The 25,058-nt window shown below is 48.7% G+C and overlaps 1 protein-coding gene across 1 annotated transcript; it reads right to left on the bottom strand.

The window, feature by feature from the left end:
- Positions 1-4,048: 4,048 nt before the first annotated feature.
- psmd8 (proteasome 26S subunit, non-ATPase 8) lies at positions 4,049-24,541 on the bottom strand. Its single transcript, XM_085973570.1, has 7 exons — positions 24,280-24,541; positions 18,823-18,895; positions 14,066-14,168; positions 11,500-11,665; positions 10,545-10,645; positions 7,281-7,392; positions 4,049-4,703 (listed from the first exon to the last, which is right to left on the bottom strand). The coding sequence occupies exons 1-7, from the start codon at positions 24,394-24,396 to the stop codon at positions 4,566-4,568; spliced, it is 810 nt and encodes a 269-aa protein (XP_085829696.1). The 5' UTR covers positions 24,397-24,541; the 3' UTR covers positions 4,049-4,565.
- Between the last annotated feature and the right edge of the window lie 517 nt (positions 24,542-25,058).

Raw genomic sequence — 25,058 nt, 5'->3', positions numbered from 1 at the left:
AAGGGAAAAGAGGTGGACTTGATCAGCGGATGGGCCTTGTCCGCATAGTAGGGGACCCACTGGGCATAATAGGAGAAAAACCCTAGGCACCTCTTCAGGGCCTTGAGGCAGTGGGGCAGTGGGAGTTCCATAAGGGGACGCATCCGGTCGGGGTCGGGGCCGATGACTTCGTGTTCCACAACACAGCCAAGGATGGCGAGGCGGTTTGTGCGGAATATGCACTTCTCCTTGTTATATGTCAGGTTCAGGAGTTGGGCGGTGCGGAGGAATTTTTCGAGGTTTGTGTCATGGTCCTGCAAGTCACGGCCGCAGATGGTCACATTGTCCAGATATGGGAAAGTGGCCTGCAACGCATTTTGATCTACCATCCGGTCCATCTCCCTTTGGAAGACGGAGACCCCGTTGGTGACGCCAAAGGGAACCCTAAGGAAGTGGTAGAGGCGGCCGTTTGCCTCAAAGGCAGTATACTGGCGGTCCTCAGGGCGGATAGGGAGCTGACTTCAGGTCAATGGTCGAGAAGACGCGGTACTGCGCGATCTGGTTGACCATATCAGCTATGCGGGGGAGTGGGTAGGCGTCCAGCAGGGTGTAGCGATTTATTGTCTGGCTGTAGTCGATGACCAGGCGCTGCTTCTCGCCAGTCTTAACGACCACAACCTGGGCTCGCCAGGGGCTGGTGCTGCCCTCAATAATCCCTTCCTTCAGGAGCCGCTCCACTTCGGTTTTAATGAAAACCCTGTCCCCGGCACTGTATCGCCTGCTCTTTGTGGCGATGGGCTTACAGTCGGGGGTGAGGTTAGCAAACAGTGGTGGGGGGGGGGGGGGTGACTGAGTGTGGAGAGGTTGCACCTGGTGCGCGGCGGGCAATTTGGGAGCTGCTGGCTGCGGACTGAGTGGGGGTAGGGGTCCACCGTACGCCATCGTAACACTTTTAAGGTGGCACTGAAAATCTAACCCCAGCAGGACGGCAGCGCAGAGGTCGGGCAGGACCAGAAGTTTAAAATGATCGTACACGGTCCCGTCTACTACGAGTGTCACTACGCAGTAGCCGCCGATGTCCGCCGACTGGGACTTGGAGGCCATAGAAATCCGCTGGTGCGCAGGCAGGACTGGGAGAGAGCAACGCCGCACCGTGTCGGGGTGGATGAAGCTCTCCGTGCTCCCAGAGTCAAAAAGGCAGGTTGTATCGTGGCCATTTACCTTAATGTCCATTGTGGAACTGGCCAGCTGGTGCGGTCTCGCTTGGTCCAGTGTAACGGATGCCAGCGTAGGGGTCGGTGTGTCGCTGCGGGTATCAGATGAGGCGGTGTTGGGGGCCTGCTGCGTTCCGGCTGTCGTCCAAGATGGCGGCGTCCATGATCCCCATGTGGCTGGAGGCGTCCAAAATGGCTGCTGTACTGGTGGTTCGCACATGGCCGGGGAGGCCCAAGATGGCGGCCCGCATGGCCCACACGCGGCGCTGCTGGGGTTCGGGGTGGCTTTGGCCCTGCAGACGCTAGCGTAGTGTCCCTTCTTCCCGCAGCCCAAGCAGATCGCGTTTTTCGCCGGGCAGCGCGCTCTGGGGTGTTTTCCTGACCACAGTAGCATTTCTGGCCTTGGGACACTGCTGCGGTAGTTGGGCCGTTGCTGGGGTGTGGCTGGGGTGGCACGGCGCTATGAGGCGGTCCTACCGTGTCCCAGGCTGTCATTCCCTGCGGCGTCCACGGTGCAGAGGCCTTGTTGAGGTCGAGGTCACTCTGCTCCAACAGTCGCTGTCGGGTGTAATTGGATCTGTGGCCCGCTACAAAAGCGTCCCGGATAAGTTCCTCTGTGTACACGGCGGCCTTTACATCCTTACAACCACAGGCCCGGCCAAGCACAGACAGTGCCTGAAGGTATTCCACGGTCGATTCCCCAGGTTGTTGTTTACGACTCCCCAGAAGGTGCCTGGCGTACACTTCGTTCACTGGGCGCGTGTACTGGTCCTTGAGGAGCTTGATAGCGTCCGCGTACGAGGTCGCGTCTTGGATGACCGAGTACACTCGGTGGTTCACTTTGGAGGTCAGGACATCCAGTTTGTCCTCGTCCGATTTGATTGCTGCGGAGGCGGTCAGGAATTTTTCGAAACACTTAAGCCAGTGAGTAAACTTGGTGGATGAGTCCGCCTCCCGATGATCTAAGTCCAGGCATGCTGGTGTGAGGATCTTCTCCATTATAAAAATTTTGTTAATAAAATTGATGCGCTATCAATTACTCATAAAAGACTGAGAGTTAAGAGAGTAACTAAAGGCTTTTATTAACAAAAGAATGAAGGTCTGCCTCGAGTGGTCGACCGGTCCAGAATACAAAGGGGCTGGGGAGCAGTCACCTTTATACTAGGACTTGTGGGAGGAGTCAGCCGAGGCATGTCCAGGCATGTACACAGTGGAATACAAACAGTGGTTTACCACACACGGCCACTAGTATATAGTAAAAAACTTACCTGAACCTACGCCTGAATTTTGCCAGTTAAGAGATTTTTCCCGATATTTAGGTGCCGGTTAAAAGAGAGTTTCCTGTCCACTGAATTTACAGCACAGAAACAGGCTACAGGAAACTTTGGTTTATCCGGAGGTTATATGTCCGGAATACTCGATCTAACGGCAAAAATCAGGAGACGTTTTCTATAAGTTTTTTTTAGTTCTCGTTGCTTTTTTTTCCCCCCCAGTCAGGCACTGCAAGGTCTGTAGCTATAGCAACAGCTTCAGCTAGAGACGCTTGCAGCTGCAGCCGACTGTTTTGAAGCTGTTGCTAAGCAACAGGGTTTGTTGATTCACACGGAGCTTTTCAGTTCCGTATGTTTCAACATTAATGCTGGTATGTCCGGCACTTTTGATGGTACGGCACCAGCTCGGTCCCGTCAGTGCCGGATATCAGAAAGTTTCCTGTATTCGGTCCAACAGCTCTATGCTTCACACGACCCTCCTCCCACCCCATTTCATCTAACACTATCAGCATTACCTTCTATTCCTTTCTCCCTCACACACTTATCTAGCTTCCCCTTAAATGCATCTTTGCTATTCGCCTCAACCACTCCCTGTGGTAGCGAGTTCCAAATTCTAGCCACTCTCTGAGTAAAGACGTTTCTCCTGAATTCCCGATTGGATTTATTAGTGATTATCTTATATTTATGGCCCCTCGTTCTGGTCTTGCCTACAAGTAGAAACATCTTCTCTACATCTACCCTATTATAATTGTAAAGACCTCAGCCTTCTCTCTATTTTTTTAAAGAGAGGGTTCGAGTACAGGAACAAGGATGTCTTGCTGCAGTTGTACAGGGCCTTGGTGAGACCACACCTTGAGTATTGTGTGCAGTTTTGGTCGCCTTATCTGAGGAAGGATGTTCTTGCCATGGAGGGAGTGCAGCGAAGATTCACCAGACTGATACCTGGGATGGTAGGAATGACGTATGAGGAGAGATTGGGTCGATTGGGCTTATACTCACTGGAGTTTAGAAGAATGAGAGGGGATCTCATTGAAACTTATAAAATTCTGACAGGACTGGACAGACTAGATGCAGGAAAGATGTTCCCGATGGCAGGGGAGTCCAGGACCAGGGGTCACAGTCTAAGGATAAGGGGTAAGCCATTTAGGACTGAGATGAGGAGGAATTTCTTCACCTAGGGAGTGGTGAACCTGTGGAATTCTCTACTACAGAAGGCGGTTGAGGCCAATTCATTCATTAAATATATTCAAGAAGGAGTTAGATATATTTCTTAAGGCTAAAGGGATCAAGGGATATAGGGAGAAAGCAGGGACAGGGTACTGAATTTGGATGATCAGCTATGATTGCATTGAATGGCAGAGCAGGCTCGAGGGGCTGAATGGCCTACTCCTGCTCCTATCTTCTATGTTTCTATGTAAAAGAACCCCAGGTTGTTCAGTTTTTCCGGACACATAGTAAAAATGTTTTAGCGTTGTGCGTTAAAGAGTTTTGTTCCCCAGACGTAAACAATTTTTAAAACTGTAACTCGACGCAAAAGATTGTGCCTACTAAACGGTGAAACGTTAAATGAAAGGGACACAGGAGTTGTGTGATAATAGTTTGGGTTTAATTTTGAAGGTGGGTGAGGCTCCTCAGATTACACAGCTGAAACCCGGCACTAATGCTCACCCACTTTATTGGGGCTGGCCCGAACAGACTGCGACCAAGTGTTTCAAATTAAAATACTGACATTTACGCATTGGGGTCTCGGGGAGACAGAAAGGCCTTGGGAGCATTAGCATTTATTTGCATATTGAAAATCAAAAGGTTTAAAAGGTTCAGTACCATCAGGTTCCACCGGTACAGATACTGAAACGGCACACAAGGACTGGGCAGCCCAGCTCTGTGGTCAGTAGCTCCCGTGTTCCGCCCAAGTCACCAACTCTTTTTCAGGGCCAGTCAGTACAAATAATCCACAGTATTCGGCATTATCCTGGACCAGGTGGGTGCAGATCTAACTGCCCACGCCCACATCACAACCCAGACACCTCCCCTCCCACCCCAAAGAAACAAAAGTAATCCCACCCGCTCCCCATCCTGAAAAAGGTCCTTTCTCCCTCTCTCAGACTATCATTTCCAGATGTCTGGCGTATTCGATGACTTGTTTGGCCAGTTCTGTGGACGGGATTGTGGCCTCCTCTGGCTTCTGCTGTTGGCTGCTGAAGGAGTAATAGTTGTCAGGACCCAGGAGCCAGCCACGCTGCAGGGGGGAGACACAAGGAGCCACAATGAGTAATAGAGTTGGTGGACAGTGCTATTCTATGTAATAGACAAACATACTACCGACAGTAGAGGCGAGAGAGAGCGAGACCATTGAGACGTTGGGACCCACTCCTGGCAGCGCCTTAGATTACAGCACAGAAGAGGGCCATTTCAGACCACAGCCTTTAATATCCCACCCAGTCTAATCCCACTCTCCCGCTCACTCCCCGTATCCTTTAATATCCCACCCAGTCTAATCCCACTCTCCCGCTCACTCCCCGTAGCCTTTAATATCCCACCCAGTCTAATCCCACTCTCCTGCTCACTCCCCATACCCTTTAATATCCCACCCAGTCTAATCCCACTCTCCCGCTCACTCCCCGTATCCTTTAATATCCCACCCAGTCTAATCCCACTCTCCCGCTCACTCCCCGTAGCCTTTAATATCCCACCCAGTCTAATCCCACTCTCCTGCTCACTCCCCATACCCTTTAATATCCCACCCAGTCTAATCCCACTCTCCCGCTCACTCCCCGTATCCTTTAATATCCCACCCAGTCTAATCCCACTCTCCCGCTCACTCCCCATACCCTTTAATATCCCACCCAGTCTAATCCCACTCTCCCGCTCACTCCCCGTACCCTTTAATATCCCACCCAGTCTAATCCCACTCTCCCGCTCACTCCCCATACCCTTTAATATCCCACCCAGTCTAATCCCACTCTCCTGCTCACTCCCGCACCCTTTAATATCCCACCCAGTCTAATCCCACTCACTCCCCGTACCCTTTAATATCCCGTCTAATCCCACTCACTCCCCGTACCCTTTAATATCCCACCCAGTCTAATCCCACTCTCCCGCTCACTCCCCGTACCCTTTAATATCCCACCCAGTCTAATCCCACTCTCCCGCTCACTCCCCATACCCTTTAATATCCCACCCAGTCTAATCCCACTCTCCTGCTCACTCCCGCACCCTTTAATATCCCACCCAGTCTAATCCCACTCACTCCCCGTACCCTTTAATATCCCACCCTGTCTAATCCCACTCACTCCCGTACCCTTTAATATCCCACCCAGTCTAATCCCACTCTCCTGCTCACTCCCCGTAGCCTTTAATATCCCACCCTGTCTAATCCCACTCTCCTGCTCACTCCCCATACCCTTTAATATCCCACCCAGTCTAATCCCACTCTCCTGCTCACTCCCCGTACCCTTTAATATCCCACCCTGTCTAATCCCATTCTCCTGCTCGCTCCCCGTACCGTTTAATATCCCACCCAGTCTAATCCCACTCTCCTGCTCCAGATCGAAGCTGTTTTCTGAAAAGTGAGGAAGGTCAATGATATTTCATTGTAACAGGAATGTTCTAGTTTCAGATCAATAATACTGCACTAACCTTTTCTATCAAACCAGACTGTCCAACCTGAACACCATCGGCGCTCACTATAATGTCCACTACCTGTTTTACATATACTGGCCTCGGTTACAATTCAATTGGGACGGGCTTTGCAACTTGTAAAGAGAACATGATTAAACCCTTTGTGTCAGTGTGATTGTTAATGTATGCGCCGTTCAGGAAATGCTCACAGTACGAGAGATTTCATGAAATCTATTGTGAAGTCCAATCCTAGTCACCTCCTCGCTTTCCATAGCTTAAATATCCCACCCAGTCTAATCCCACTCGCTCCCTATACCCTTGAATATCCCACCCAGTCTAATCCCACTCGCTCCCTATACCCTTGAATATCCCACCCAGTCTAATCCCACTCGCTCCCTATACCCTTGAATATCCCACCCAGTCTAATCCCTCGCTCCCTATACCCTTGAATATCCCACCCAGTCTAATCCCACTCGCTCCCTATACCCTTGAATATCCCACCCAGTCTAATCCCACGTGCTCCCTATACCCTTTAATATCCCACCCAGTCTAATCCCACTCGCTCCCTATACCCTTGAATATCCCACCCAGTCTAATCCCACTCGCTCCCTATACCCTTGAATATCCCACCCAGTCTAATCCCACTCGCTCCCTATACCCTTAAATATCCCACCCATTCTAATCCTGCTCGCTCCCTATTCCCTTGAATATCCCACCCATTCTAATCCCACTCGCTCCCTATACCCTTTAATACCCCAGCTAGTCTAATCCCACTCTCTTGACCCTACACTCTACTGCCAGCCCTACCATTTCCCATTACACCATCTAGTTAGTTTTTAAACGGCCGTAAGAATTCTGGTCATTTCACCACCTTGAACCGGCTTCCTTTTATTCCTGTGTTGAGTTTTTTTTTTTGACATACCATCAGCAATGTGTTCACTTCCAGTTTGTGTGCCAAACCTTTAGGTGAAAAGCATCGATCATTTTTTACTGATTAGATCAGGGAAATACACCCCCCCCCCCCCCCCCCCCGTCTCTTGCGCATTATAAACTCATACCGCTGCACGATATGCATTAGACGCTCTCAACACTTAATTCAGTCACTAAACATTGAATGTCATCTGCAGCCTGCACTCCCCTCACTGACGCTCTGCACCAGTCATTGTGCGAGTAAGCCCACGCCCCGAGTACCAACCTTCTTCGCATACTCGGTCATCTTCTTGGGTGTGGCGAAAAACAGCGTCCTTGAAGCTTCAGTGAATAATATATTTTCATAAGCCTTCTCGATGCAGCCAGCAATTTCATCCCTGAGGCGACATTAAAGTTCATTATGATATTAAGACGCAATATAGAGGTGCAAAGCACTTTCGGAAAATTCCTCTCCAATCCCCTGAAGGTGATCAAACAAGTTCGAGGGGAATCACAGAGACGGAGAGACGCGTTCCCCAATACCCCATCTACCTTTAATCTGTCAGTCACAGTTAGGAATTTGTCCAGCTCCCTGCTGAATGTTCGCAGTAAAAAGTAAAGACTTGCATTTCTACAGCGCCTTTCCCAGCCTCAGGAGATCCCTAAGCGCTTTACAGCCAATGAAGTACAGGAAACTTTGTGCTATCCGGCACCGACGGGACCGAGCTGTTGCCGTCCCATCAAAACTGCCGGACAAACCAGCGCTAATGTTAAAACATACGGAAGCTTTTGAGTTCCGTATCTAGCAACAAACCCTAGCAACAGCTTCTAAACAGTCGGCCTTAGCTTGCAAGCGTCTCTGTAGCTAAGCAACAGCTTTAGCTAGACCTTGCAGAGCCTGACTAGTGAAAAAAAAAAAGCAACGAAAAGAAAAAAAACTTACTGAACCGACTCCTGAATTTTGCCGGTGGATCAAGCATTCTGGACAGTTAACCTCCGGATAAGCCAAAAAGTTTCCTGTACTTTTGAAGAGTAGTCACTGTTGTAAATGTAGGAATTCACAACTTGTTCCACAGGTCAATGAATCTCAGTGAAAAGTAAAAACTCCTGATATCTAACCTAGTTCTATGCTTACGTAACTTATGTACGGTTCCCTGGTCATCTCTAACCTATCTAACTCAAACAGCCTATCTGCATGGACAGAATCTAACCCTTTCATTATTTTCAAGTCTTCAATCAAGTCTCCTCAAAGTCTACACTTTTCTACAGTAAGATTTAAAGTAATTGGTCGGAAGTTTAGAGGGGATTTGAGGAGAAATATTTTCACCCAGAGGGTGGTGGGGGTCTGGAACTCACTGCCTGAAAGGGTGGGAGAGGCAGAGACCCTCATCGCATTTAAAAAGTACTTGGATGTGCACTTGAAGTGCCGTAACCTACAGGGCTACAGACCGAGAGCTGGAAAGTGGGATTAGGCTGGAGAGCTCTTTGTCAGCCGGCACGGACAAGAAGGGCCGAATGGCCTCCTTCTGTGCTGTGAATTTCTATAATTCTATGATAAAATATAGGAGCATGAGTAGGCAATACGGCCCCTCGAGCCTGCTCCGCCATTCAATTCAACCTCAACTCCACTTTCCTGCACTATCCCCATATCCCTTGATTCCCTTAGTATTCAAAAATCTATCGATCTCTGTCTTGAATATACTCAACGACTGAGCCTCCACAGCCCTCTGGGGTAGAGAATTCCAAAGATTCACCACCCTCTTGAGTGAAGAAATTTCTCCTCATCTCAGTCCTAAGTGGCAGACCCCTTATTCTGAGACTGTGACCCCTGGTTCTAGACTCCCCAGCCAGGGGAAACATCCTCCCTGCATCTATCCTGTCAAGCCCTGTAAGAATTTTGTATGTTTCAATGAGATCACCTCTCATTCTTCTAAACTCCAGAGAATATAGGCCTAGTCTACTCAATGTTCATAGGAACACAGGAACAGGGGGAGGCCATTCAGCTCCTCAAGCCTGTTCTGCCATTCAATGAGATCATGGCTGATCTGCGACCTAACTCCATAGACCCGCCTTTGCCCCATATCCCTTATTACCTTTGGTTAACAGAAATCTATCAATCTCAGATTTAAAGTCAACAACTGACCCAGCATCAGTTGCCGTTTGCAGAACTTCTACCACCCTGTGTGTGTAGAAGCGTTTCCTAACTTCGCTCCTGAAGGCCTGGCTCTAATTTTTAGATTATGTCACCTATTCCTAGACTCCCCAACCAGCAGAAATAGCTTCTCGATCAGCCCCATCAGTTCTCCTTAATATCTTGAAAACTTCGATCCAATCACCCCTTAACCGTATAAATTCCAGGGAGTTCCTTCCCTAATGGACATTCGTGAACCAGATGGGTTTATTGCGACAATTTGACAGCTTCACGGTTGCTTTCACTTTTATAGTTTTATTTTTTGAAACTGGATTCAAATTCTCAAACTGGTGGGATTTGAACTCGCGTTCCCCTGGTTACTAATCCAGTAACATAACCAGTGCACCCCCGTGGGTGGGTGTGTGTGCTGTGAGGAGGATGCCGAGAAACTCCAGTATGATTTGGACAGGTTGGGTGATTGGGCAGAAGCATGGCAGATGCAATATAAATGTGAGGTTATCCACTTTGGTGTCAAAAACAGGAAGGCAGATTATCTGAATGGCAATAGATTGGGAGAAGGGGAAGTGCAACGAGACCTGGGTGTCCTTGTGCACCAGTCGCTGAAGGTAAGCATGCAGGTGCAGCAGGCGGTTAAGAAGGCAAATGGTATGTTGGCCTTCGTAGCGAGGGGGTTAGAGTACAGGAACAAGGATGTCTTGCTGCAGTTGTACAGGGCCTTGGTGAGACCACATCTTGAGTATTGTGTGCAGTTTTGGTCGCCTTATCGGAGGAAGGATGTTCTTGCCATGGAGGGAGTGCAGCGAAGATTCACCAGACTGATACCTGGGATGGCAGGAATGATGTATGAGGAGAGATTGGGTCGACTGGGCTTATACTCGCTGGAGTGCAGAAGAATGAGAGGGGATCTCATTGAAACTTATAAAATTCTGACAGGACTAGACAGACTAGATGCAGGAAGGATGTTCCCGATGGTCGGGGAGTCCAGAACCAGGGGTCATAGTCTAAGGATAAGGGGTAAGCCATTTAGGACTGAGATGAGGAGGAATTTCTTCACCCAGAGAGTGGTGAACCTGTGGAATTCTCTACCACAGAAGGCAGTTGAGGCCAATTCATTAAATATATTCAAGAAGGAGTTAGATATATTTCTTAAGGCTAAAGGGATCAAGGGATATGGGGAGAAGGCAGGGACAGGGTACTGAGTTTGGATGATCAGCCATGATCGCATTGAATGGCGGAGCAGGCTCGAGGGGCCGAATGGCCGACTCCTGCTCCTATCTTCTATGTTTCTATGTACCCTGTTGGCTACATTGCTATGGGTTGCAGACCATTGAAAGTGCCCCGAAAAATATTCCCTTCTCCCCCCCCCCCCAGTCACCAGAGATGTGAGCTGGAACTTACCGAATGGTATCGAGCAGGATATCAATGAAGAAGGTATAGCTTTCAGCGGGGATGTTTCCCTTTGCCAGGAAAACCTTGTTGTAGCTCCCTTCCATCAGATACTGGAATACAACATACAGGAATGTTAGAGCCTGTGGGAAAAGTGGCAGCTTTCATTTTTGAAATTGCACATTCTTCTCTTCACTGTGCTTTTTTTTTTAAACCCAAGATGCAGCCACTTAAAAGCCTTAACCACGGACAGACACTGGGGCCATGACCAAAGCCCCAAAGGTTTCAACAGAATCGGGTAAGTCAGGGGTGACAAAACTGTGGTCTGTAGGCCGTAATCAACCCTTGCAATATAAAAAATAGAAAGTCATACATTTATATAGGGCCTTTAAGGACACCCCAAAGCGCTTTGCAGCCAATGAAGTACTTTTTGAAGTGTAGTCACTGCTGTAATGTGGGAAACGCCACGTTGCGCACAAACAGCAAGGTCTCACAAAGACCAATGGATAAATGACCAGATTAATCTGTTGGTTGAGGGATAAATATTGGCCAGGACACCGGGGAGAACTCACCTGGCTCTTCTTCGAAATAGTGCATTGGGATCTTTGGCATCCACCCGAGGGGGCAGACGGGGGCCTCGGTTTAACGTCTCAAAGACAGAACCTCCGGTAGTGCAGCACTCCCTCAGCACTGCACTGGGAGTGTCAGCCTAGATTGTGTGCTCAAGTCTCTGGAGTGGGACTTGAACCCACGACCTTCGGATTCAGAGGTGAGAGTGCTGCCCACTGAGCCACAGCCGATACAATCTAGCCAGCGAAGCCCCAGCAACTCGGTTCTTAAGAGACGAGATGCGATAAATCAAGTCGTGTTTAAGCGATTTAGATAAATGCACATTGCATTTATTTCTCAACAGCTCCTCCTTCCCCCTCCCCACCCAATTCCCTGCCCATGTCCTGGATGTGTGTACCTGCTCGAGTGAGACTGGGTGTTTGATGTAGACATTTGTCTGTATATCTTTGGCGGGCAGTCTTTCCAGCTCCGTGTGGAACTCAGCCACCCGATTCTGAGACAGGAGAAAGAGCAGGTTCAGCCCCAGCAGTTGGTGTTTGTAGGCCGACTCGGGCAATTCATCCCTGCAAAGCCGAAAGGTCGGGCGTCAAATCCACAGGCAGGCGAACACAAAGAAAGTAGCACACTACGAACACTCAGCTACTGAACACTCGCAACATACGTAATGGACAACCTGCGCACTGACTTAGCTACTTCAACCCCAAGCACCAATCTTCAGCCCTCTTCAAAGCCCAAAGAATGACTGTAGCACTACACCCCGCTCCAGTCCCTCACACTAACCGTTTGCCAAATGGCACAACCTCAACCGACACCAAATGGCACAACCTCAACCGATGTCCTGCTCCAGAGCCACACTACCTCGCGCGCTGTACCATGGCGTGACGAGAGGTGGGTGCGTGGCTCCCCGTACCGCGGGCTCCCGGCTTCAGTCATTGTGGGCGGAGGGGGGAGAAAAAGCGAGCGCGAGCGAAATGAAATTGACGATTAAATCATTCTGTGGGAGTTGGGATAATTCTGTCCCCTAATAGGATATTATTATTTTTTTTACATAGAATTTAGAGCACAGAAACTGTGTGCAGTTTTGGTCGCCTTATCTGAGGAAGGATGTTCTTGCCATGGAGGGAGTTCAGCGAAGATTCGCCAGGCTGATACCTGGGATGGCAGGAATGACGTATGAGGAGAGATTGGGTCGATTGGGCTTATACTCGCTAGGGTTTAGAAGAATGAGAGGGGATCTCATTGAAACTTATAAAATTCTAACAGGACTAAACAGACTAGATGCAGGAAGGATGTTCCCGATGGCCGGGGAGACCAGAACCAGGGGTCACAGTCTAAGGATAAGGGGTAAGCCATTTAGGACAGAAATTAGGAAGAATTTCTTCACCCAGAGTGTGGTGAACCTGTGGAATTCTCTACCACAGAAGGCAGTAGAGGGCAATTCATTAAATATATTCAAGAAGGAGTTGGATATATTTCTTAAGGCTAAAGGGATCAAGGGATATGGGGAGAAAGCAGGGACAGGGTACTGAATCTGGATGATCAGCCACGATCGCATTGAATGGCGGAGCAGGCTCGAGGGGCCGAATGACCTACTCCTGCTCCGATCTTCTATGTTTCTATGAAACAATTCGACCTAAGTAGTCTGTGCTGGCATTTAAGCTCCACATGAGCTTCCTCCCACTCTACTTCATCCAACCCCACGAGCCCGGATTTACTGCCCTTCTTTTGACGGGGAGGGAGAAGAGGAGAGGGGACAGTGTGATTAACAGCTCAGTCAGCAGCCCGCATCCATTCAGGCTTCAAGGCACAAGGACACCGAGTCTGCCCAGGAGGGCGAAGCCAGAAATGTCCTCGGCCTGTATGGAGTCCCGCCGGCTTACAGCCTCGCAAAGTGACAGAACTGAAACAGTAATAACAGCCGTCGGATCAATCTCGGCAGTGATGTCCTCGTGGCCGAATAGTTTGTTCTTGCTCACTGTCGAGGCTTGGACAGCAGTGGCCATTTGGTTTAGGCATCAAAGGCCAGGAGATTACCATGGAACTGTACCCCAAAATAAGGCAGGACCTTCCAGAGAGCCGGGACAAGAGAAGAGGAGAAAACCAGAAAGGAGGGGGAGCTCTTCCCATATTCAGAGGTTAACAGGTGTAGGCCATTCAGCCACTCGGGCCTGTTCCGCCATTCAACTACAGGAAACTTTTTTTTAAATCCGGCACGGACGGGACCGACGTGGTGCCGGTTCATCAAAAATTCCCGATAACCGAACGCTATAGTAAAAGATACGGAGCTCAGAGCTCCGTATAAAGCAACAAACCCTGTTGCTTAGCAACAGGTTCAGAACAATGGCCACAAGTTGCAAGCATCTCTGTAGCTTAGCAACAGCTGCAGCCACACCCTTGCACAGCAACAAATGGAGGAAGGCACGTAATAAAACTTACCTGAACCTACTCCTGAATTTTGCTGGTTAACCGAGATTGCCGGTTATTTAGGTGCCGGTAAATCGAAAGTTTCCTGTAGATCGCGGCTGATCTGTATCTTAACTCTGTCCACCCGCCTTGGTTCCATATCCCTCAATACCCTTACCCAACAAAATATTTTCAATCTCAGTTTTGAAATTTTCAATGGACCCCGCCAGCCCCAATAGCTTTTTTTTTGGGGGGGGGGGGGGGGGGGGGGAAAAAGAAGAGTTCCAGATTTGCACCACCCTTTGTGTGGAGAAGTGCTTCCCGACATCACCCCTGAACGGCCTGGCTCTAATTTTAAGGTTACGCCCCCTTGTTCTGGACTCCCCCCACCAGAGGAAATAGTTTTTCTCTCTCTACCCTGTCAAATCCTTTAATCATCTAAAACACCTCAATTAGATCGCCCCCGAATCGTCTATACTCGAGGGAATACAAGCCGAGTCTATGCAACCTGTCCTCATAATTCAACCCTTTTAGACCCGATATCATTCAGCAACACTTACTTGTAGTCAAAGTAATAACACTTGAGCTGTGCCATGTAACGTTCAAACGAAGGGATATCTTTCTTCAGGATACTCCATTGTGCTCCGATTTCCAAAACATCCCCTTTAAAACAAAAGACACTCAGACACCCCGTTTTAATTCCACAGTGTCACTGAAAAACACGAGACAAAGGGATCAAATTTTAAAGGAAACTTAACAGGCCACCTTGCAATTGTACAGGCCTTTGATAGCAATAAAGCATTTCAAGACGCTTCACGCAGAAGCATGGTAGAGAATCAGGAGGGTTGACTGAAGGGAGGGAGATCCAGAGGCTGGGGCAGAGAGGGCTTGAAATCAAAGGAAAAGAAAGCCAGAAAGTTAGAGTGGGTCGTGTATGGCGACAGCCTTGGTTCAGTGGGAAGCACCCTTGCCTGAGTCAGGAGATTCTGGGTTCAAGGCCCACTCCAGAGACTTGAGAATAAAAATCTAGGCTGACACTCCAGTGCAGTGCTGAGGGAGTGCTGCACTGTCGGAGGTGCCGTCTTTCAGATGAGACGTTAAACCGAGGCCCCGTCTGCTCTCTCAGGTGGATGTAAAAGATCCCATGGAACTAATTTAAAGAGGAGCAGGGGGGAGTTCTCCCCAGTGTCCTGGGCCAATATTTATCCCTCAACCAACCCAACATCACTAAAAACAGATCATCTGGTGATTTATCGGATTGCTGTTTGCGGAATCTTGCTGTGCGAAAACTGGCTGCCACGTTTCTTACGTTACAACAGTGACTACACTTCAAAAGTACTTGATTGGCTGCAAAGCATTTTGGGACGACCTGAGGTCATGAAAGGCGTCAGATAAATGCAAGCTTTATCTTTCATAACAACAGAAAATGCTGGAAAAACTCAGCAGGCCAGGCAACATCCGTGGAGAGAAATTAGAGTCGACGTTTCGGGTCAAAACCCTTTTTCAAAACTGGAAAGGAAATGAAATAGATCGAAGGCAGGGCTGGGACAGAACAAAAGAAGTAAAGAGACATTAAGAGGTATTCAAAACCAGACGAGATGGTAATAGGACAGTGGAGACAAAAGACGGCTGAGATTAGGTGTGAAGTGTACTGGCAGGATGAGAGACAGCTGCCATGTGGGAGAGAGAAGAAAAAAAAAGTTTGGGGGGGGGGGAAACCCAAAACAAAGGGGTGGAAAAAAATATATAAGTAAAATGTAATAGGGGCCGAGGTTATGATCTGAAATTGTTGAACTCGATATTGAGTCCGGAAGGCTGCAAAGTGCCTAATCGGAAGTTGAGGTGCTGTTCCTCGAGCTTACATTGAGCTTCTGTGGAACAATGCAAGAGGCCAAGGACGGTGAGGTCCGAGTGGGAATGGAGCGGTGAATTAAAATGACAGGCAACCGGAAGCTCGGGGTCACCCATACGGACTGAACGGAGGTGTTCCGCAAAGCGACCACCCAATCTGCGTTTGGTCTCCCCAATGTAGAGGAGACCGCATCGTGAGCAGCGAATACAGTATACTAGATTATCTTTCATACACTGATGAAATTAAAACACTTTTCCGAATGACTGTGCTGATCAAGTAGCTGACACTGTATCTCAGATGTTGTGTCAGGGGAGTTCTCAATGGCGTGTCGATATTTTCCAGGGGTCCCAGGAGGGTGTTAAGTGTTTTCAGGGGCCAGGGGAGGGGGTGCGGTCCCTGCACAGAATGGTCTGAAAATCACTGCACTCAACGATCGCAGAATACCGGTCCCCCTCTTTCACTGGCCCGTGTGGCTCAGAACCCACCCAGTGATCAAGGGCAATGCCCATCAACAACAACTTGCATTTATATAGCACGTTTAACATAGCAAAACGTCCCATGGCACTTCACAGGAGCGTTGTCAAACATTTGACACATAAGGAAAGAAAAAAAGGAAAGTCTTGCATTTCTATAGCGTCTTTTACCACCACCGGACATCTCAAAGTGCTTTACAGCCAATGGTGTACTTTTGAAGTGGAGTCACTGTCGTAATGTGGGAAACCCGGCAGCCAATTTGCTCCCACAAACAGCAATGTGATAATGACCAGATACAGGAAACTTTGGTTTATCCGGAGGTTGTATGTCCGGAAACCTCGATCTACCGGCAGAAATCAGGAGCCGTGTTGTTAGGTTTTTTTTCTTCTTGTGGCTTTGTTTTCAACAGTCAGGCTCTGGAAAGTCTCTCTGAAGCTGTTGCTAAGCTACAGAGACGCTTCCAAGGTACGGGCCGACTGTTTACAAGCTGTTGCTAAGCAACAGTGTTTGTTGTCAGATACGGAGATGAAAACCTCCGTATGCTTCAACATTAACTTTGTATGTCCGGCAGTTTTGATAGATCGGCAACAGCTCGGTCCCGTCGGTGTCGGATAAAACAAAGTTTCCTGTAATCTGTTTTTTTGTTATGTTGATTGAGGGATTGGTTGGCCAGGACACCGGGAATACTCCCCTACTCTTCTTCGAAATAGTGCCATGGGATCTTTTACGTCCACCTGAGAGGGCTGACGGGGCCTCGGTTTAACGTCTCATCCGAAAGACGGCCCCTCCGACAGTGCGGCACTCCCTCAGCACTGCACTGGGAGTGTCAGACTAGATTTTTGTGCTCAATTCCCTGGAATGGGACTTGAACCCACAAGCTTCTGACTCAGAGGCGAGAGAGTGCTACCCACTGAGCCACTGGCTGACATAAGGACATATTAGGACAGGTGACCAAAAGCTTGGTAGGTTTTAAGGAACATCTTAAAGGAGGAAAGAGCAGTAGAGAGGCGGAGAGGTTTAGGGAGGGAATTCCAGAGCTTAGGGCCTCAGCAGCTGAAGGCACGGCCGCCAATGGTGGAGCGATTAAAATCGGAGATGCTCAAGAGGCCAGAATTGGAGGAGCGCAGAGATCTCGGAGGGTTGTGGGGCTGGAGGAGGTTACCGAGATAGGGAGGGAGGGGCGAGGCCATGGAGGGATTGGAACACGAAGGTGAGAATTTTAAAATTGAGGCGTTGCTCGACCGAGAGCCAATGTAGGTCAGTGAGCACAGGGGAGGCGGGGCGGGGTGGGGGGGGGTTGATGGGTGAACGAGCCATCAGCTCTGTATTGCATCCAATGGCACTACTGCGGAGAAGAGCAGGGGGAGTTCTCCCCGGTGTCCTGGCCAATATTTACCCTTCAATCAATATCCCTAAAAAAGAAAATGAATTATCTGGTCATTATCACATTGCTGATTGTGGGATCTTGCTGTGCGCAAATGGCGCCTGCGTTTCCCACATTACAACAGTGACTCCACTACACAAGTACTTCAGTGGTTGTAAAGCACTTTGGGACATCTGGTGGATGTGAAAGGCGCTATAGAAATATACAAGTCTTCCTTTTTTATTACTGTGGTGCCCGCGCACAGGTGGTGCAGTAAGGTGCCTTCAGGGTGCCAGGGCTCCAGTCCACACCCATACGCCCCACACAGTGACCAACCGTGCTAATCAAAGACTAGGGCCCTCCATTGAGGCACTTGGCTACAACTCAACAGCTGTTTCAGAAGACAATCGGTTTGGTCACAGTTGGAACACTAACACTGGGCACCTTGTCAAAAGGACATTGATGCATCAGAGAATGCGGGACAAGTTGGCAAAGGCAGGTCGCAGCGTTTCAAGCTCGGAGCTACAGCGAAAGGCTTGCAGAGTTGAACTTACTTTCATCAGAAAAAACAATGAGGGATGATGTGTTTTTAAAAAAAAAAAAATGCATACTGGATCCTAGAGCACAAAAGCCAGGAGGTTATGCTGAATCTTTATGAAAACACTGGTTAGGCCTTAGCTGGAGTATTGTGTCCAATTCTGAGCATCACACTTTAGGAAGGATGTCAAGGCCTTGAAGCAACATTCCCTGTAATTTGTTTTGGGTGCACGAATGATGTATGAGGAGAGATTGGGTCGATTCGGCTTATACTCGCTGGAGTTTAGAAGAATGAGAGGGGATCTCATCGAAACTTATAAAATTCTAACAGGACTTGACAGATTAGATGCAGGAAGGATGTTCCCAATGGTCGGGGAGTCCAGAACCAGGGGTCACAGTCTTAAGAAAAGGGGTAAGTCATTTAGGACAGAGATGAGGAGGAATTTCTTCACCCAAAGAGTGGTGAACCTGTGGAATTCTCTACCACAGAAGGCAGTTGAGGCCAATTCATTAAATATAGTCAAGAAGGAGTTAGATATATTTCTTAAGGCTAAAGGGATCAAGGGATATGGGGAGAAAGCAGGGACAGGGTACTGAGTTTGGATGATCAGCCATGATCTCATTGAGTGGCGGAGCGGGCTCGAGGGTCCAAATGGCCTACTCCTGCTCCTATCTTCTATGTTGCTATGTCCCTTTAACTGGCAGCCCGGCCCATTCAATTTCTCGTGCATGCGCGGTTATTTCCTTTGTAAAGCTGGTGAGCGGCCTGCGCTGAACCTCCAGACCGCTAGCTTAAAGGGAATGTTGCCTTGGGAGTTGTTTGTACCACGTTAAAGGCGCTATATAAATGCAAGCGGTTCGTTAGGTACCAAAGTGAGAATACTGGACAATGATTCACCGAACCGAGCCCAAGTGGTTATTGAAGTGCAAAGGATATTTTCCACTCACATCGCTAACTGAAAGGTCAGAACTCGACCTCATTGTCCGATGAAATTTAGCGGTTCCACGTCAAATAAAAATATAATCTTTTGGGCTCCAGCACGGGAGGGGTTAGACTACCGCCACCGTCCACTGACGATAATGATACTCACGGGCCAGAATGAGCTGTCGTTTGGTCAGTTTTGTGCCTGACGTGGGCAGGAAGTTCAGTTCCAGCAGAGCCACCTGAAATAGAAGACACAGCATCAGCCAACGGAACAGACGTACAGCCAAGATACATTCTGATATGCATTAATGACCTGGCCTTGGGTATACAGGGCATCATTTCAAGGTACATTCGGATATACATTAATGACCTGGCCTTGGGTATACAGGGCATCATTTCAAGGTACATTCGGATATACATTAATGACCTGGCCTTGGGTATACAGGGCATCATTTCAAGGTACATTCTGATATACATTAATGACCTGGCCTTGGGTATACAGGGCATCATTTCAAGGTACATTCGGATATACATTAATGACCTGGCCTTGGGTATACAGGGCATCATTTCAAGGTACATTCGGATATACATTAATGACCTGGCCTTGGGATACAGGGCATCATTTCAAGGTACATTCGGATATACATTAATGACCTGGCCTTGGGTATACAGGGCATCATTTCAAGATACATTCGGATATACATTAATGACCTGGCCTTGGGTATACAGGGCATCATTTCAAGGTACATTCGGATATACATTAATGGCCTGGCCTTGGGTATACAGGGCATCATTTCAAGATACATTCTGATATACACTAATGACCTGGCCTTGGGTATACAGGGCATCATTTCAAGATACATTCTGATATACATTAAATGACCTGGCCTTGGGTATACAGGGCATCATTTCAAGGTACATTCTGATATACATTAATGACCTGGCCTTGGGTATACAGGGCATCATTTCAAGGTACATTCTGATATACATTAATGACCTGGCCTTGGGTATACAGGGCATCATTTCAAGATACATTCTGATATACACTAATGACCTGGCCTTGGGTATACAGGGCATCATTTCAAGATACATTCTGATATACATTAAGTGACCTGGCCTTGGGTATACAGGGCATCATTTCAAGGTACATTCTGATATACATTAATGACCTGGCCTTGGGTATACAGGGCATCATTTCAAGATACATTCTGATATACACTAATGACCTGGCCTTGGGTATACAGGGCATCATTTCAAGGTACATTCTGATATACATTAATGACCTGGCCTTGGGTATACAGGGCATCATTTCAAGGTACATTCTGATATACATTAATGACCTGGCCTTGGGTATACAGGGCATCATTTCAAGGTACATTCTGATATACATTAATGACCTGGCCTTGGGTATACAGGGCATCATTTCAAGGTACATTCGGATATACATTAATGACCTGGCCTTGGGTATACAGGGCATCATTTCAAGGTACATTCGGATATACATTAATGACCTGGCCTTGGGTATACAGGGCATCATTTCAAAGCTTGCAGCTGCCACAAAACCCGGAAATGTCGCAAGCAATGAGGAGGAGAAGTAGTAGCAGACTGGTGAAATGGGCAAAGACATGGCAGATGAAATTTACAGCAGAGAACTGTGAAGTGAGAGTGAGGAAAAGCAAATTGAACTAAATGGTCCAATTTTAAAGAGGATGCAGGAACAGAGCGAGCGGGGGGCGTACGCACACAAATCTTTGACGTTGGCAGGACAAGTTGATATGGCTGTTAAAAAGGCATGCGGCATCCTGGGCTTTATAGAGGGATAGAGTGCAAAAAGCAAGCAAGTTACGCTAAACTTTTATAAATCACAAGGTCTATGATTTCTACTGAATCTTACAGCACAGGAGGAGACCATTCGGCCCATCGCGCTGCCGGTGCTGCCTCTTGGAAAGAGCTCGCCAATTAGTCCCATTCCCCCTGCAAATATTTCCCCTTCAAGTATTTCTCCGTTTCCCTTTTGAAGGTTACTATTGAATCTGCTTCCACCAGCATAACAGGCAGTGCATTCAAGATCATAACAACTCGCTGCGTAAAAAAACAATTCTCCTCGTGAGCAATGTTCCCTGTAGGCCGTGCGGCCGCACAGCACTCCAGGGAAACTGCACAGCCGGCTTTTCAGTATTAAAAACCGTGCACGCGCGGTATTCTGAGTGGCCCGCGCAGCCCTTAAAGGGGCCGCACAGGGCCAAAGACTATTACAGGGAACGTTGCTCATAAAGTTCTAACAGTAAAGGTTCAGGACAGGAACATTCTCAGTCCCAGTGGCTATTTTTCATTACAGGAAACTTTGGTTTATCCGGAGGTTAACTGTCCGGAATGCTCGAGCCACCGGCAAAAATCAGGAGCCGTTTTGTTAGTTTTTTTTTCTTTTTGTTGCTTTTTTTTCCCCACCAGTCAGGCTCTGCAAGGTCTCGCTGAAGCTGTTGCTAAGCTACAGAGACGCTTGCAAGGTACGGCCGACTGTTTAGAAGCAACAGGGTTTGTTGCCAGATACGGAGCTCAAAATCTCCGTATGTTTCAACATTGGCGCTGGTTTGTCCGGCAGTTTTGATGGGACGGCAACAGTTCGGTCCCGTCGGTGCCGGATAGCACCAAGTTTCCTGTAGAAGGCACGCTGCTTAATACTGTTCGGAAATCCACCCCATAAAACTAGAACACGGAAGCTGAAGTCCAACAATGAAATCCTTCCTGTTCGAAACTTAGTGGAAAAGTCAGCCCGAGCACAAAACAGGATTTCTCACTCACTTTTGCTCCCGGGAAGAATTTCACTCACTTTGGGAACGGAAAAACAATTACTGTCGATGGTCACTGAACAACAATGAACTCGCCAAGGCTCCTTCGAAAGAACCTCCCAAACCCACGATCTATACCACCTGGGACAAGGACAGCAGGCACATGAGAACACCATCTCCAAGTCACTGACTTGGAAGTATATTGCCGTTCCTTCATCGTCGCTGGGTCAAAATCCTGGAACTCCCTCCCCAACAGCACCGCGGGAGTACCTTCACCACACGGACTGCAGCGGTTCAAGAAGGCGGCTCACCACCACCTTCTTGAGGGCAATTAGGGATTGGCAATAAATGCTGGCTTTGCCAGCGACGTCCACATCCTATTAACGAATTAAAATAAAACGCATCTAGGTATAGTCTAGGAATTGTAGTCAGTGTAGATGACGCAAAGATAGGTGGAATTGTGGGCAGTGTAGATGACACAAAGATAGGTGGAATTGTGGGCAGTGTACATGACACAAAGATAGGTGGAATGAAGTAGTGTACAGGAAACTCTATTATCCGGCACCAACGGGACCGGCGTGGTGCCGGTTTATCAAAAAGTCCGGATTATAGAGAGGTATAGTTAAAAGGTACGAGAGCCCCGTACACAGCAACAAATCCAGGCTTCCCTGTTGCTTAGCAACATGTGCAGGAACTCCGGCCACAGACCAAGCGTCCCTGTTGCTTAGCAACAAGTGCACGAACCCCAGTTACACAACCACAGATCCAGGAACGGCCACTAATATGAAGTAAAACTTACCTGAACCAACTCCTGAATTTTGCTGGTTAACAGAGATTTCCGGTTATTTGGGTGCCGGTAAATCGAGAGTTTCCTGTATATGAAAGTATAAACTTACAAAGGGATATTGACAAATTAAATGAATGGGCAAAACTGTGGCAAGTGGATTTCAATGTAGGCAAATGTGAGGTCATCCACTTTGGACCTGAAAAGGATAGAACAGGGTATTTTCTAAATGGTGAAAGGCTAAAAACAGTGGAGGTCCAAAGAGACTCGGGGGGTCCAGGTACATAGATCATTAAAATGTCATGAACAGGTACAGAAAATAATTCAAAAGGCTAATGGAATGCTGGCCTTTATATCGAGAGGACTAGAATCCAAGGGGGTAGAAGTGATGCTGCAGCTGTACAAAGCCCTGGTTAGACCACACCTGGAGTACTGTGAGCAGTTCTGGGCACCTCACCTTAGGAAGGATGGTAGAAGTTTGGAACTCTCTTCCGCAAACAGCAATTGATGCTAGATCAATTGTTAATTTAAAAATTGATAGCTTTTTGTTAACCAAAGGTATGGGCCAAATGCAGTTATATGGAGTTAGGTCATGACAGCCGTGATCTCACTGAAGGGTGGAACAGGCTCGAGGGGCTGAATGGCCTCCTCCTGTTCCTATGTCTTTGCCTAGGCTCGCACACGAAGAGCGGCCACTTTGATGAGGTGGTAGGAGTCAGTCAGTCAATGGCGCTTCATAAAAGCAGGTGTATTCTCTCATGGAAGGAAGACTGACTGACTTGCATTTCTATAGCACCTTTCACGACCACCGGACGTCTCAAAAGCGCTTTACAGCCAATGAAGTACTTTTGGAGTGTCGTCACTGCTGTAATGTGGGATACGCAGTAGCCAATCAGCACGCAAACAAACAACGTGATAATGACCAGATCATTTTTTTTTTAATATGTTGATTGGAGAGAACACAGTATGAAAATGGGTTTGAAGTTTTATATAAAACTGCAGAGATTGAAGGTAATGGGTCACCCAAAGAAAAAACCTCTCCGTTTTCACCTTTAAGATGTGGCTGAGTGGGTCGCACTCTCACCTCCGAGTCAGAAGGTTGTGGGGTTCAAGTCCCACTCCAAAGCTAGGCTGACACTCCCAGTGCGGTGTCGAGGGAGTGCCGCAGTGTCGGAGGTGCCGTCTTTCAGACGTTAAACCCAGGCCCCGTCTGCTCTCTCAGGTGGACGTAAAAGATCCCACGGCCACTATTTGGAAGAGGAGCAGGGGGAAGTTCTCCCCGGTGTCCTGAGGCCAATATTTATCCCTCAACCAACATCACTAAAACAGAGGCACATCACTAGAACATCACGTAAACTCGAGGAACAGCACCTCATCTTCCGATTAGGCACTTTGCAGCCTTCCGGACTCAATATCGAGTTCAACAATTTCAGATCATAACCTCGGCCCCTATTACTTTTTTACTTATATTTTTTTTCCACCCCTTTGTTTTGGGTCTTCCTTCCCCTTTTTCTCTCTCCCACATGGCAGCTGTCTCCCATCCTGCCAGTACGCTTCACACCTAATCTAGAGCCGTCTTTTGTCTCCACTGTCCTATCACCATCTTGTCTGGTTTTGAATACCTCTTAATGTCTCTTTACTTCTTTTGTTCCCTCCCAGCCCTGCCTTCGATCTATTTTATTTCCTTTCCAGTTTTGAAAAAGGGTTTCCACCCGAAGCGTTGACTCTATTTCTCTCTCCACGGATGTTGCCTGGCCTGCTGAGTTTTTCCAGCATTTTCTGTTGTTATTTCACTAAAACAGATGGTCTGGTCATTATCACATTGCTGTGTGTGGGATCTTGCTGTGCGCATATTGGACTGATTAGAATTTCCAAATTAACATTTTATTTGGTGAGAATAAGGATCATTTTTGGGGGGGGCCGGGGGAGTGTTTCGGCCCGCCCTCTCTCTCTCTCTCGCTCGCTCGCTCCCCCCGCCGCCGGGGCGCCGTTGCCCGGCCTCTCTCTCAGGAAACCCCGTCGCCTGCGGCCTCCCCCCGCTCCCGCTCACCTTCAGCCTGACCAGCTGCTCCTCGCACTTGCGCAGGTTGGGGCTCTTGCGACCCCACTCGCTCCGCAGCTGCTCGTACATGCCGACCGCCTGCTCCAGCGCCGTCGCCGCCGCCATCGTGACTCGACAAGGCCCGGCCCAGCACACCAATCACCCCGGCAACCGGCCCTCACCGGAGGTGGCGTCACCAGCCCGGCCCGGCCCTCACCGGAGGTGGCGTCACCAGCCCAGCCCGGCCCTCGCCGCCTCCATCTTTGAAAGGACGCCCTGTTTCCCCCCCGTCTCGTCAGGCCGCCATCTTTGGAAGGACGCCCTGTCCCGCCCGGCCCTTTCAGGCCGCCATCTTCGGAAGGACACCCTGTCTCACCCGGCCCTTTCAGGCCGCCATCTTCGGAAGGACACCCTGTCTCACCCGGCCCTTTCAGGCCGCCATCTTCGGAAGGACGCCCTGTCCCGTCGGACCGCCATCTTTGGAAGGACGCCCTGTACCGCCCGGCCCCCGCCGCCATCTTTGGAAGGACGCCCTGTCCCTCCCGCCCGGCCCTTTCAGGCCGCCATCTTGGGAAGGACGCACTATGCCCTCACCGCAAGCCAGCAGCTCTTAAAGGGCCCAAGCCTGGCTCCCTGGTGTGTAGCTCAGCCCCAACCTGGGGATGCCTCATCCCCTCTGAAGAGTTGAAGAATCATCTCCTCGACGCTGCTGGAAGCAAACCCAGGAGAGAAAAAAAATCATAAATCATTGCAATAACAACAGAAAACGCTGGAGACACTCAGCAGGC

Source organism: Somniosus microcephalus, chromosome 34, assembly GCF_052327205.1.
Source record: "Somniosus microcephalus isolate GS21.2 chromosome 34, FLI_Smic_1.0, whole genome shotgun sequence".
Classification (NCBI taxonomy): domain Eukaryota; kingdom Metazoa; phylum Chordata; class Chondrichthyes; order Squaliformes; family Somniosidae; genus Somniosus; species Somniosus microcephalus.
This window is presented reverse-complemented; position numbering and strand designations above follow the sequence as displayed.